Genomic DNA, 12,602 nt, shown 5'->3' on the forward strand with positions numbered 1-12,602 from the left:
ATTCAAAATGATAGGCGACTGACTGTCCGAGAGCTAGCAGAAGAAGTTGGAATGTCTGTTGGTTCAAAACCACACCTTGCACACACGTCTCATACACACACACCACACAGCTCAGAAAGCCCTCACGCTCCCCTCTTCTAGACCCTCCCCCCACAACTTCCACAATCCCCGCCCCCCGACGCCATGTCAATCACATCCCGTCCTCCGCGGGCAGCCCCGCCTGGGCTGAGCGCGCGTGCGCGGGAGGCGAACACGTGGCCGCAGCGGCTGGCGCAGCGCAGCGCGGAGAGGCCGGGCCGGGAGCGCCATGGCGGCGGGAGAGGCGTGTGGTGGCGGCTGGAGAGAGCCCGCGCGGGCCCCGTGCGCCTTCTCGCCTTGCGGCCGCCGCCTCCTCGCGCTGTCCGGGCCCGACGGCCGCCTCCGCGTGTGGGACGCGCTCAGCAGCCGCCTGCACCGCGAGTACGCGCCGTCCGCCCGTCTCAGCGCTGCCTGCACCTGCCTGGCCTGGGCCCCGACGACCGCCAAGGTAGCGCGAGGGCCGAGGTGGGGGTCGGGCCTGCTCCGCTCCGCTCTGCCCCGCCTGGCCCGCGGGGGCGGGGGCACGTGGCGCGGGGTAGCGGCGGGACCAGCCGGGGCCTTTTCTCGCGGGGCGCACGTGGCTCCCCGCCCCCCCCCCCCCTAAAAAATGTCCGGGGTGCAGCGTTCCAGCCCGGGTGGGGGGGCGGTGACGTAGCCGGGGCGGGGCGGGAGCCAGGCTCCCGGCCCATTGGAGCGCACACGTGCCCCCCCCCCCCGCCGTTAGGGGAGCCCCGCCCCCACTCTGCTGCCTGGGGGGCAGTCAGGAGCCTGGGTGTCCATGGGGCAGGGGCCCTCTGGGGTGAAGGGGGTTGGGGGTTGGAGGGGGTCACCCTGGCCCCCCCACGCTTGCAGGCTTTGTGGGGGAGTGGGGTGGTGACACTGCTGGGACGCTGCCTGCTTGCCCCCATGGGTTTGGGAGTTTCTGAAGTGTTGGGTTGAGCGCCAGATGTGTTTACAAGGTTTGGGTTCCATGCGGTTTTGGGGATGATGAGGTCTGCTGGGTTGATATGATTTGGCTGATTTGACCTGGGGCACAGAATATATTCTGCATCCCTTTGCATCAGCAGAACTGCAAAAAAGTGAAAACTAAGTGTTGGCATTTTTTGAGGAACCCCTTGAGACCACCCTGGGGGGACCCCTTGAGTCTAAAACAGTTAAATGAGGCTCTGTATCAGGGGCTCTCATCAGCAGTGCTTGCAGCATCCTGCACCGGGGAGTGGGGATGTGCCTGTTGTGGCCCAGTGGAAGATCCTCAGAAATGGGCTCCAGGCCAAAAGCAAGGATCCAGTTTTGAAGCATTGGTTGGGTGTTTAAACTGGTGGCTCTCAGCCTTGCTTGACTTGAGCTGCCCCTTGTGAAATGCCAGCTCTTAGTTTTCACTTGGGTTTTTTTTTGGCTATAGAAGAATACTAGAGTCATTCTTCTGTTGTGAAGAACTCAGACCACAACAGGTCAGGATATTTTTAACACTGGATTCATATTTTAAATCTCTGAGTTTATCTTGTGAATTACTGTGGCTCACCTAACGGAGTTAATTAACGTTGGGAAAGAATCTGAAGGCACCCCAGGGTGCCTCAACACCCTGGTTGAGACTCAGTGGCTTCAGAGTAGTCTTTCTGGTGCTGTTTCAATTTCTTAATGTTTTTTTGTGTGAAAGCAGCTGAGTGCAGACACCTCTTTTTCCCCAGAACCGGTGATGTAAGCTACTTGTGCTGTATATGTAACTCACTGTAAACCACCTTGGTTCAAACATAGAAGCGTGCCATTTTTACATGTGCCTGCTGTTGGCTGCAATGAAGAATACTGTTAAGGAGAAAATCATGGGATAAGGTAGTAACATGCTGCTATTTCAGCCCTATATGACATGACTGCCATGAAACTTTCTTTAGCTAACAAATGGTTGCCAGAGGGAGGTTCCTTCATAATTCAGGAATGCTGTAGGTTAGGGGTACATAAGATTCAGTCTGTTTATTGGGCCATTATCACAGGACTTAGAGATTCCTACTGTTGAATTTCTGAGTATTTATTTTATTCTACTTGCAAAACCGAATACATGAAAATCCTAGCTTAGTGAGGACCTATCACACTGAGGTTTGGATTTTTAAAAACAAATTCTTTTTAATGTTGTTTAGAAGTGCTGAGTTTCCCCCCGTAACATCCGCAGAAGCCAACCACATCATAGTACTTGAAAACTATTGTAGAAATGCTGTAGAACTACAAAGGTTATATACTTGCTGAACTCATTGTGAAGCATTACTGAAGTAGATAAATATCCCTTTTAACTGTTTGGGTAATATTAAGGACAGTGAATTGATGAAGGAGTTTAGGGCTGACTTATTTTCCTGGGTTTTAACTTGCTTAGCTTATGATTTGCTTTTGAAAATTATCTTGTCCTTTAGTGGTTACAGTGACTGGGGAAATTGCATCCATTTCATCAGTCCTAAACATGCCGGGACACCATGTCATAGCTTGCCTTGGAACATAGGATCAGACTGCTTTATAATGTTTAATTCAGCCTCTCAACATTCTTGTAACATGATATCTTGACATGATACAATGTGTCATGTCCACAAGCTTTCCAAGTGGTTTTGGAGTAAGAACCGTGAAAATGATGAGTCTGGGTGGGTGGGGGGCTAACATAGTTTTGAACTGCTTTATAGACAGTCCCCTTGCGTGTGGAATTTTATCAAACAGTACTTGGCTTGTCCCATCTTGAAGTGTAGGGGACTTTCGGTGTTATCTGGAAGCCTGGCATAGTTTCTAGTGGAGTTGAAAATCTTAGATATTTTTCAGTACATATTTTATATAACTTTATAACTGTTGTGGTTTGTTTTTGGACTGAAAGAGCTGAACAAAAAAAGTGAGAGCTGTTCCACGTGGTGCTTGATACGTCAGTTTGTTTCTTTTGCAGTGGAAAGCTTGCTGCTTTGGGCTGATGCTTTTAAGAACAATCCTATGCTTATTAGAGGCCTCTGCCTGGCATTTGGCCAACTTCAAGTGAAAGTCAGTTTTGGACTTTTGCCACTTTAATGCAAACCATGTGTTAGTGGCAAATATTGAGGTGGATTGTAGAAACAAGTCAGATGCTGAACCCCCCTGCCCTGGGAATTCCCAGTGTTGTGATTGCTGCCTAGAACCCACATCTCCCATTCAGTCTCTACTTGGCATATGTAGATACTGAAGTTTTTGTCCTGACAGCACTTTCTTCCTACAATATTTTTTTTCTAAAACAGTCCCTTTTCCATAACCTGCTTTTAAACTAATTGTAGAAAAGCAATAACAATTTATATAAAATGCAATCACCTGCAGTCTGAGAGAACATTAAGCCAGCTATGCTTATCAATCAGTAAGGACCTACTTAATTTGTGATTTTGCAGAAATCACAAAATCTGCAATTGTCCATGAAATCAACTTTAAAAAAAATTAATAAAAATGAAATGCTGGCTCCCCAGTGGGAGCCAGTGGTCCTTGTTGCCTTGCAGGAGCTTCTCTACTTCTCGCGATCAAAATTTCTCTGGTCTCATCCATGTAAGTATGAGTGTTCTTTTACAAGGCCTTGAATCTTTCAGTCCCACCAAAGCTAATAGAAGATCTACCCACGTTGTGATAACAACAGGTTCAGGGCCTAAGATTTGTTCATATTTTAATTCTACGGATTTTTTTTTTGTGACTGTCCTTTGAGGTACTTTCAGTATTAATCATTTGTGTGGCTCCTTTTGAAACCAGAATCCCATACCTGGGTACTGTCACTAGCCAAAGCTGTTGAAAGTAATACAGCATAGATACAAAGGAACTTAAAATCCTCCCAATTAGACATTAAGACTTCTTGGCTCGTTCATTCTGTGACATCAGAAATATTACAAGTTGGATGGGCTTCAATGGGGCTTGTTTGTACTCATGATGTATTATTCTGGAGTATTTCCAGTGAGCCAAATATAAAAATCATTGAGGTGAAAGGAAGGATAGAAGAGTTTTAGATAAGCCGGTAGCTGCTTCTATGAGGAAGACAAGTTTACCATCTTGTTTAGGGGAAAGGGGAAAATCTGCACTCAGCTGCTTTCACACAAAACTATTAGGAAATTGAAACAGTACCAGAAAAAGAAGACTCTTAGGCCAGTGATTCTCAGCCAGGGTGTTGCAGCACCCTGGAGTGCCACAAGGTGCTACACAATGTTAACTTCAGTTAAAACAAATTATTACTTTTTGTTCCCAAGTACTTTAGAACATATGCATAGGGTAGAAGCTGAAGTGCTGGATCTTGAAGGAGCCAGTGTCTGTCTTTACATCATACGCATTTTAAATGCGATGTAAGCTTTCGAATGCTCTGCAGTTTCCATATCTGCAGGCCTGGGCACAGATTAATGATGCTGCTTCTCACCTATTGTAATGGTGGATACCTAATGTGGGCGGAGCACTAAGACTCACAAAGTTTGCTGGTCAGGTTTTAAGCCCAAGAGATGTCTTGTCATGGGCTTCCTGGTTGTTCATTGGTGCAGATATCCTGTTTTGTAGAGGAAACATTACTGTATTGTAGGTAAAAGAACTTTTATTTTTTTCCTTCAGCGAAATCTGAGCATAGTAGGTATATCATACTAGGTTGGGGGGGAGGGGGGGACTTCAGCCACCCCAAAATTCCCTGTAGCTGTAGCTATCCCTTCCAGTGCTGTCGCTGCCCACCCTGCCAGGAAGAGCCGTATAACCCCTGGCCCTGAGCCTGCAGCAGGAAGCCTGTCCTCACCCCGCGCACAAATCTGGGGGACACATGCCTCCCCTGGGGGTGTGCACAGTGCTGGAGAGCTGCTCCCCCCCCCCCCCCATGTCCTCCCTGACAAGCTGCCTGTGGGGTAGCATTCACCGCCCTCCTGGGCAGTATCTGCCCCTGCCCCACTCCCTCCCTCACCATGGGGACCTCAGTCCCTTTCCCCACAGCGCACACCCCTTCCCTCCCTGCCACAGACTTACTGGCTGGACTTTGCTCTCCATTCTACCTGGTTTCATTCCTATAATTTGGCTTTCTGATTGTATCAGACGATATGGCTGGTTAATAATCGGCCATCAGTATCAGCCAAGAAAATCTTTATCAGTGCACCCCTAGTGGCAGGTGCTCTCTCTATACCATCGTGGGGGACAGACTTCTACCCACCTGACTCAGGGGTTGGGTCATTTTGGTTCAGAGCTGGAAAAGGTTGTCTGCCCCCCTACTAGATGAAACATATCTGATAGAAGAAAGTTCTCTGGCCAGTTACTGACCTCTGGCATTCCGACTGCTTTGTTCTGTCAAACCCCTTAAATATCTGGATATGATCATTGATATTAAGCCTTTGAGAACAGAACTGGGATGATGCAGCGTATTTTTTTCTCTATGGTGTGGCATATTCTATAACTAATTCTATTCCTCTACTAATTCTGTTCTTTTACTTAGCTTGATACCCTCATACCTTATTTTGATCACTGCAGTGTTTGTCAAGGAAGACTTCATGAAGCTTCCCTTAGAATTTTTTTTTACATCATTATTTAACCTCTGTCCTTATAGTCCAAGATCTATTGTGTACTGGCTCCCTTTGACCTTGGTCAAATCATTTAACCTTTTGTCTTAGTTCTACCCCATTTCTCAAATGAGGAAAACTTTCTCCACAGGAGAGAGTGAGGGCTTACTTCTTTTTTGGAAAGTCTGTTGAGTAATGAAAAGTGTTCTAGAAGTGATGAATTCCATTATTGTTTCCATCTTCCCCTTTGGGGGTGAAGCACACTGTAGTGGCCTTCACCCCCAGCTCTGGCAGCAAAGTGAAAACTGGAAAATGAGCTTGGGTTTTTCATACAGAGCAGCATGCTGCCAGTAGACTATTAGAATATTTTTTTTCAGTTGCTTCTTAATATATTCCAGCAATCATGTGATTTGAACAGAATTGTACTGGAAATGCAAATAAGTCTCACGGCTTGGTCGTAATACGATTTGTAATAGTTTTAGCTAACATGTTTTAATTGTGCTTGTTATATTACAGTTAACAAATGTTTGTTCCCTGATGTGTTTTTTGGGACAGCTGACCAAGCTAACCAATTTATTTTTCCCACTTCCTTTTCAGGAGGGGCCTCAGAGGAAAAAAAGAAAATCTGAAGCTGCAGAAGCAGGTGAACAGTTGGATCTGTTAGCGATTGGTACAGCGGTTGGCAGTATTTTATTATACAGCACAGTAAAAGGAGACTTGCAGAGCAAACTAGTAAGCATTACACACTGCATTAATATTTATGTTTATGATTTAAATGTGCTATCTTTTTCATCTTTTGCTCAAAAATCAGTTAACTTTGATGTAATTTTTAGTTCTGAATGGTTAAATAATTACATTCTTGTCTGCAAGAATGCGGGAGAAACCTGGAATTGCACAGTGTCTATAAGGTTGTTTGTACGTAGGTTAAGAACTTGCTCTTTTACAGCTAGTGTAATATCGTATGATTTATATGTGCATTCATAGTTCATTCTTTTTACTTGAAGAAGATAGTAAGGATTCAGTTAGACCCTGTGATATTGACCCTGCCCTCAAGGTTTCTAAGAAATCCTTTGGCTAGCGCAGAGGTTTCTGACCCCGGTAACAGGAGTCAGGCTTTCTGTCTGCATAAAGTCTTGTGAGACGTCTCCATGGTTTCAGTCTACCCCCTTAGGTGGCATTTCCATCCTTCTGTCATATTTCCATTTAACTCAAAACTCCCATTTCCTCATCAGTGGCTTTTTAATTCAGATTTGTATTGTACCAGCATCTAAGATGTATAATTATTTGTATAAATGGTAGCCTGAAATATTTGTCTAACCTATTCCTGAATGCCATTACTTACTCATTGAGGCACTAGGTGTCTGGGTTAGTGAGAAAATGCATATATGTAAAAAATATGCATTTGCTGAGAGGTTCCTGCTCTTGGTGGGTCTTCATGCATGTCATTATACTTATTTCGCATCAGAATAATGGATTATACTTATTTCGCATCAGAATAATGGATTATACTTGGTGTGTGCTTTTTTTTTTTTTAAGACATTGGAATTGGAACAGCATTCCTTACCACAATAGCTGAAAAGTCATTTTTTGTCTTGACACGTATCAAATTAAAATTTTTCCTCTCTGCTTGAGCAGACTGCCTTGCTGTGATGATACCCATTTAGTTTCGCTTACTACTGATTGGCAGTGAAGATGTTTTCCTCTTGGCTGTCTGAGCAGGCTTGTGCTGACTTAAATAGAGAAATCTGAGAAATATAAAGGAAGTGTAGTTTGACCTTTCAGCTGCTAAGACCCTTTTTTATTACTTGTATAAAATTAATATAATCCTGGGGGGGGGGGTCCGATAACTTTTTCAAGGCATGTTTTATTTATTACCTATAGTAGAACAAAATCTTTGTGAAATAAGTTCTAGTAGAAGGTCTCATTTGAAGCATAACCAGTGCACGTTGTTTCACACTGAAATGTCTCTGAGATGTATGGCACCAGAATTATTTGATAACTGATCATTGATCAGCCTTCCCTAAAATCCTAAGATTGGAAACACTTATAGTAGTAGTTCTAGTTCTCCTTCTCGTCTTTCCTTTCTTCCTCTCCCAAAATATCCTTTCTTTTAGGTTTCAGATTTGGCCATTGTTTAGTTTGTGTCATGATATCCTTTACCTTGTGTGGCATTCTGATAATAACAATGAGACATTCAACAGTTTGCTTTGCTCATTAAGCTGTTTGTTCCCCATGCTTATGAGCATGCAACTATTTTGATCAGACAGGTGGGAGACATAGTTGGTATGTCTTTCTGAGTCCTTTGGTCTGGTCTGGAGTGATCAGCATGAGGTGGTGTATATAGGCAGCCATTTAGCAGTTTGCTTGGACAAATGGTCTCTGAGATCTGTATGGCCAAGGAGAAAGACTAGCAAGGTCTGTAGCTTGTTCTGTTACTGGGAGGAAGGTGTGGCGGGGGAGATTTCTTGCTTTGTGACTTCAGAGTACAAGTGAAGTTCACCCTCTTTACAAACCTATTCAAAAACCTAGAATGCTTGTGTACATGACACACTCCTACTTGCACCAAGGAAAAAAGTGATAGAAAAAGCCCATTTCTCTGGGTAAATACTCTTGTCTAATTTCTCCATATGTTTCCAAAATGTGAATTAGCCCTTCAGAAATTATTTATATATTTTTAATGTGAAGAAAATTTATATGCTGAGGCCTCTCTCACTTGTTCACTAATAATCAAAGCTTTTGCTTCTTTTTTAGGATGGTGGTCATGACAATAAAATAAACTGTATACGGTGGCACCAGGACAATGGTTGCTTGTATAGCTGTTCTGAGGACAAACACATTGTGGAGTGGAACACACAAACCTGCAAAGTTAAGTGGTGAGTAGGTCTAATTTGCAACCATGGTCACCAGCATTTCTTTTGCACTCCTTTTCTTGTAGCTTTTAGTCAGAAGTGATGCAGCTTCATGTGTAAGGAATTCAGGCACTGGTTTTCCATGCCAGCAATGGCTGATGTCCAGTCGTCAGATAACTTTATCTGGGATCCTGGCTTTCTGTGATTAAAAAATCGCTAATTCTGTGATAAAACCCCCAAAATCCATGATTAAAATTAAAAGCCCCCCGCTGTCTCCCCTGCTAGTGCTCCTCGCTTTCCCCCACAACCTCCCCAGCCCTGCTGGCACCCTCTTTTCCCCCACAACAGCCTTCCAGCCCTGCTTGTACCCTCTGCTCCCCACCCACAGCCTCTTCCCCCTTTTCCTACCAGAGGGGGGCCCTCAGCTGCCAGAGCTATGGGACCAGGGACTCAGGTTCGCAGCTGCAGCAGGAGCATGGAGCTGGCTCCCCCACAGCTGCCTGCTGCTGACTGGGCAGGGGCGGGGCTGGCTCCTGGCAGTGGTGTGAACTGCGGGGGGGTAAGGGGAACCCGCGCCTCCAGATATGTGAGGGGGCAGGCTGCAGGCTTGAGCTCCTGCCCTGCTTCCCTCCTTAGGGGCTGCTGTAGCCCTGCGGTCAAGACCCAGCATAGCTGGAAACTGGGGCCACGCTGGGATCTCCTTGCCCCCCCACACTGCACCTGCCGCTTCCCTCAGTGCAACGCTGTATGGAGGCGGTGAATTGCTGGGGCAGTGCAGAGTAAGCAGCCGCTACAAGATTCCCATGTGGCTTCTCTGTCCCCAGCTGCACCGAATTGTGGGGAGGGGAGCAGGGCAGCTGGGAACAGAGGAGCTGTGCAAGGATCTTAGTAGCTGCTCGCTCTGTGCTACCCCAGCAATGTGCCTCCTGCATGCAGGGCTGCCCTGAAGGAAGTGGTGTGGGACTGAGGAGATCCTGGTGTGGCCCCACTGTTACCAGATATGCTGGGTCTTGCCTGTGGGGCTACATGGTGGTGGCAAATACTGCCTGGCATGGCAAGGGGAGGGGAAGGCTGCAGCTGCTGCTGTCATGGTGTAGATCCAATGGGCAAGCCTGGAGCTGTATGGGGCCCAGGCTGGCAGCAGCTTATAGGCTGGTGCTGAACGTGGGAAAAGTGGCCCCTTGCCCGCCCTGTGCCTGGCTCCCTGCATTGTAGCCACATACAGCCTGTGTGGGGCTGCCTGTGCCTGCTCAGGGCAGCCCCGCGCAGGCTGCAAGCAGCTGCAGCAGGGAGTGCTGGCCATGGGGCAGGAGAGGGGCCGCTTCTCCACCACCTCCATGCTTAGCACCAGCTTGTTCTGTGCTGGTGAGCAGGGGTTGGGGCTGCCCCCTGCCTTTACCATGGTGCTGGGGGGCACTGGGAGTGAGCAGGAACATGGGGCCCACAGTTGTGTCCTGGGGCCAATGTCAGCTGGACCCAGAGCAGGGCAGCAGGGGTACAGGGTCCTGGCCAGCAGCGGCTCTATGGAGCTGGACCAGCTCCCCCCTCTCCCTGCTGGTGCAGCCCAGCCCGATTTCACAGACCGCTGCCAGCCTGCGCCCTGCTTCTGGCCCCACTGGTGCTGGCCCGAAGACATTGGTCCCAAGACATTGGGACATTGGTTCTAAGTTGGTGACTGGGGGTGGGGCTACCCATGCAGCCCTCAGCAGCTTGCCAAAACTGCGTAAGCAGCCCTCCACCCAAAATAATTGCCCACCTCTGGATTGAACACTTATGAGTAGGGCTCTACTTAAATCATGGCTTTGCAGATTTTATGGAAACTGCTAAATCAACAGCACCAGCAGCAAAAATGAATAAAATGTGGGCTTCCCAGTGGGAGCTGATGGTTCTTCCTGCTGCTTGCAGCCTGGCCTTGCAGCTTGCCCCAGGAGGGGAAAGTGCTGGCTAGCAGGGTTGCATGCAGGGCAGCAGAAAAGATGGCTGCCACCCCCATCTCTTCTCCCCCCACCCATTACCTCTCTGTCAATCAGCAGCGAGGGATGGTGCCTCCAGGAAGTACCTACAAAATCGGTTCTTTGTGCCATGACCAAGCCATGAAATTGCTTCATCTCATTGCGAGTTAAGTAGAGCCCTACTTATGAGGGAGGGTTGGTTTATTTGTAGATGGCAGCATTTTTACTGGTGCTAATACCATTTATAGTCAGGAGACTTTATTCAATGTGTTCAAGCTATGTTTTCTCCTCTCACATAGCCCTCAGTCACACAAGCAGGTCAATAGAGGGGCCAGGTACTAGTAAATCTCACTATCCGCACATTTTTTTTGGCCACTTTGACAGTCCCAAGTTCAGTGAGACACTTCACATGCTTATTGTAGGCATGTGCTTGAGTTCCATTGAAGTCTGTATTTTGTTAATTGTTTTAGAGAAAATTGGTAATTTAGGTGAGTGGATCTTAAGTGTGTACCTCATTGACATGGTCTGATATGGTATTTATGCCTATGAAGTCTGAAGTTTAAATTAAAATTTTTTTACTGGCCTATTTAAGCTACGCTTTTTCTATCATGCCAAAGTTTCTCTTTGCCATTATTAGTGGGTGTACCAGCAAATTTTTTGGGCCAATACTGATGGCTGATTTTTAACGAGCCATATCAGCCTATACAGATCCAGTTGCTGATATGCAGCCTGGCAGCTTGGAGAGCAGTATCGGGCTGGTAAGTCTGGGGTGGGGAGAAGGGAGGGCGGGGAGATTGAGGCCTCTGCAGAGAGGGAGGGAGTGGGTCTGGGGCAGAGGCAGGCACTACCCAGCCAGGGTGGGGCAGGGTGAGGGACAGAGCTACGGCTTGTCCAGGGGGCAGGGGGTCCTGCTACTATGTGCACCCTTGGAGGGCATGGGGGGAGGTGCCCCCCCCGATCTGTGTGTGGGGCAAGGGTGGGCTGGTGCCGGAGGCTGTGCCGGGCTCTTCCCAGTATGGGGGCTGGGCCAGGGCTGTTCTGGGGGCAGGCAGTGGTGCTGCTGTGAGGGGATACGGTGAATTTTGGGGTGGCTGCAAGCCTCCCCCGAGCCCCGTTCCCAGTGCCGCTGCCTCCTGGCCTGAGCATTGCCCCACCCCTAAACTGGAAAGTGCTTGGCACAGATCTTGGCCCCAGCTTGCAGCGGCAGCCCACCCTCACCTCACGCACAGATCCGTGTGCATGCTCCCCATGCCCTCCTTGGGTGCACATAGTGGTGGGAACTTTTCTCCCCTGCATCTCCCGGGCGGCTGCTCGCACCTCTGTCCCATCCCGTGCCCTACCCTGCCTCTCCTTGGGCAGCGCTTGCCGAGCCCCACTGCTTCCCTTGCTGTGGGGGTCTCATGCTGAGCCCCACCCCCAATGCCCCTTTCCTCCTTCCACCCCTTCTCCCACAACAGACTTACCAGCTGGACATTGCTCTCCACAGTGTTAGGCTGTCTCCTGATCACCTCTGGGCTGTGCTGCAGCTGCATACATGGATGGGGCATTTATCAGCAACATTATCGGCCACATCAGCCAAAAAAGGCTGATTGCCGATAATGTCGATTTTCTGTGTATTGGTGCTGATAGAATATAGGACTGATGTATTGGTGTACCTCTAGCCATTATTGCTTTCATAGATTCATAGATTCGTAGATGCTAGGGTCGGAAGGGACCTCAATAGATCATCGAGTCCGACCCCCTGCATAAGCAGGAAAGAGTGCTGGGCCTACATTACCCCAGCTAGATACACATCCAACCTTCTCTTGAATACCCCCAGGGTAGGGGAGAGCACCACCTCCCTTGGGAGCCCGTTCCAGACCTTGGCCACTCGAACTGTGAAGAAGTTCCTCCTAATATCCAATCTAAATCTGCTCTCTTCTAGCTTGTGGCCATTATTTCTTGTAACCCCCGGGGGCGCCTTGGTGAATAAATACTCACCAATTCCCTTCTGTGCCCCCCTGACGAACTTATAGGCAGCCACCAGGTCGCCTCTCAACCTTCTCTTGCGGAGGCTGAAAAGGTCCAGTTTCTCTAATCTCTCCTCGTAGGGCTTGGCCTGCAGGCCCTTAACCATACGAGTGGCCCTTCTCTGGACCCTCTCCTCTTTCTTTCTGTTGAATATTTTGGTGGGATTCTTTTATTGTATTTCTCCTGTGTATTAAATGCCTTTTTGTAGAGTGAGTCCAATATTGTTT

General features: G+C 48.0%; 1 protein-coding gene and 1 non-coding gene across 2 annotated transcripts in view; both read left to right on the forward strand.

Moving 5' to 3' along the window:
* Positions 1–225: 225 nt before the first annotated feature.
* Positions 226–12,602, forward strand: part of WDR43 (WD repeat domain 43) — a 43,674-nt gene continuing 31,297 nt past the window's right edge. Inside the window, exons 1-3 of the mRNA XM_090047175.1 lie at positions 226–526; positions 6,162–6,296; positions 8,316–8,437. Coding sequence (XP_089903301.1) covers positions 308–526; positions 6,162–6,296; positions 8,316–8,437 — 476 coding nt within the window. The 5' untranslated portion in view covers positions 226–307. The remainder of the gene's footprint in view (positions 527–6,161; positions 6,297–8,315; positions 8,438–12,602) is intronic.
* LOC149873563 (small nucleolar RNA SNORD53/SNORD92) lies at positions 7,206–7,283 on the forward strand. Its single transcript, XR_016440113.1, has one exon. It is a non-coding gene; the product is annotated as a small nucleolar RNA SNORD53/SNORD92 (small nucleolar RNA).

Source organism: Crocodylus siamensis, chromosome 1 (genome assembly GCF_052110815.1).
Source record: "Crocodylus siamensis isolate JL-2025a chromosome 1, ASM5211081v1, whole genome shotgun sequence".
In the NCBI taxonomy this organism is placed as follows: Eukaryota; Metazoa; Chordata; order Crocodylia; family Crocodylidae; genus Crocodylus; species Crocodylus siamensis.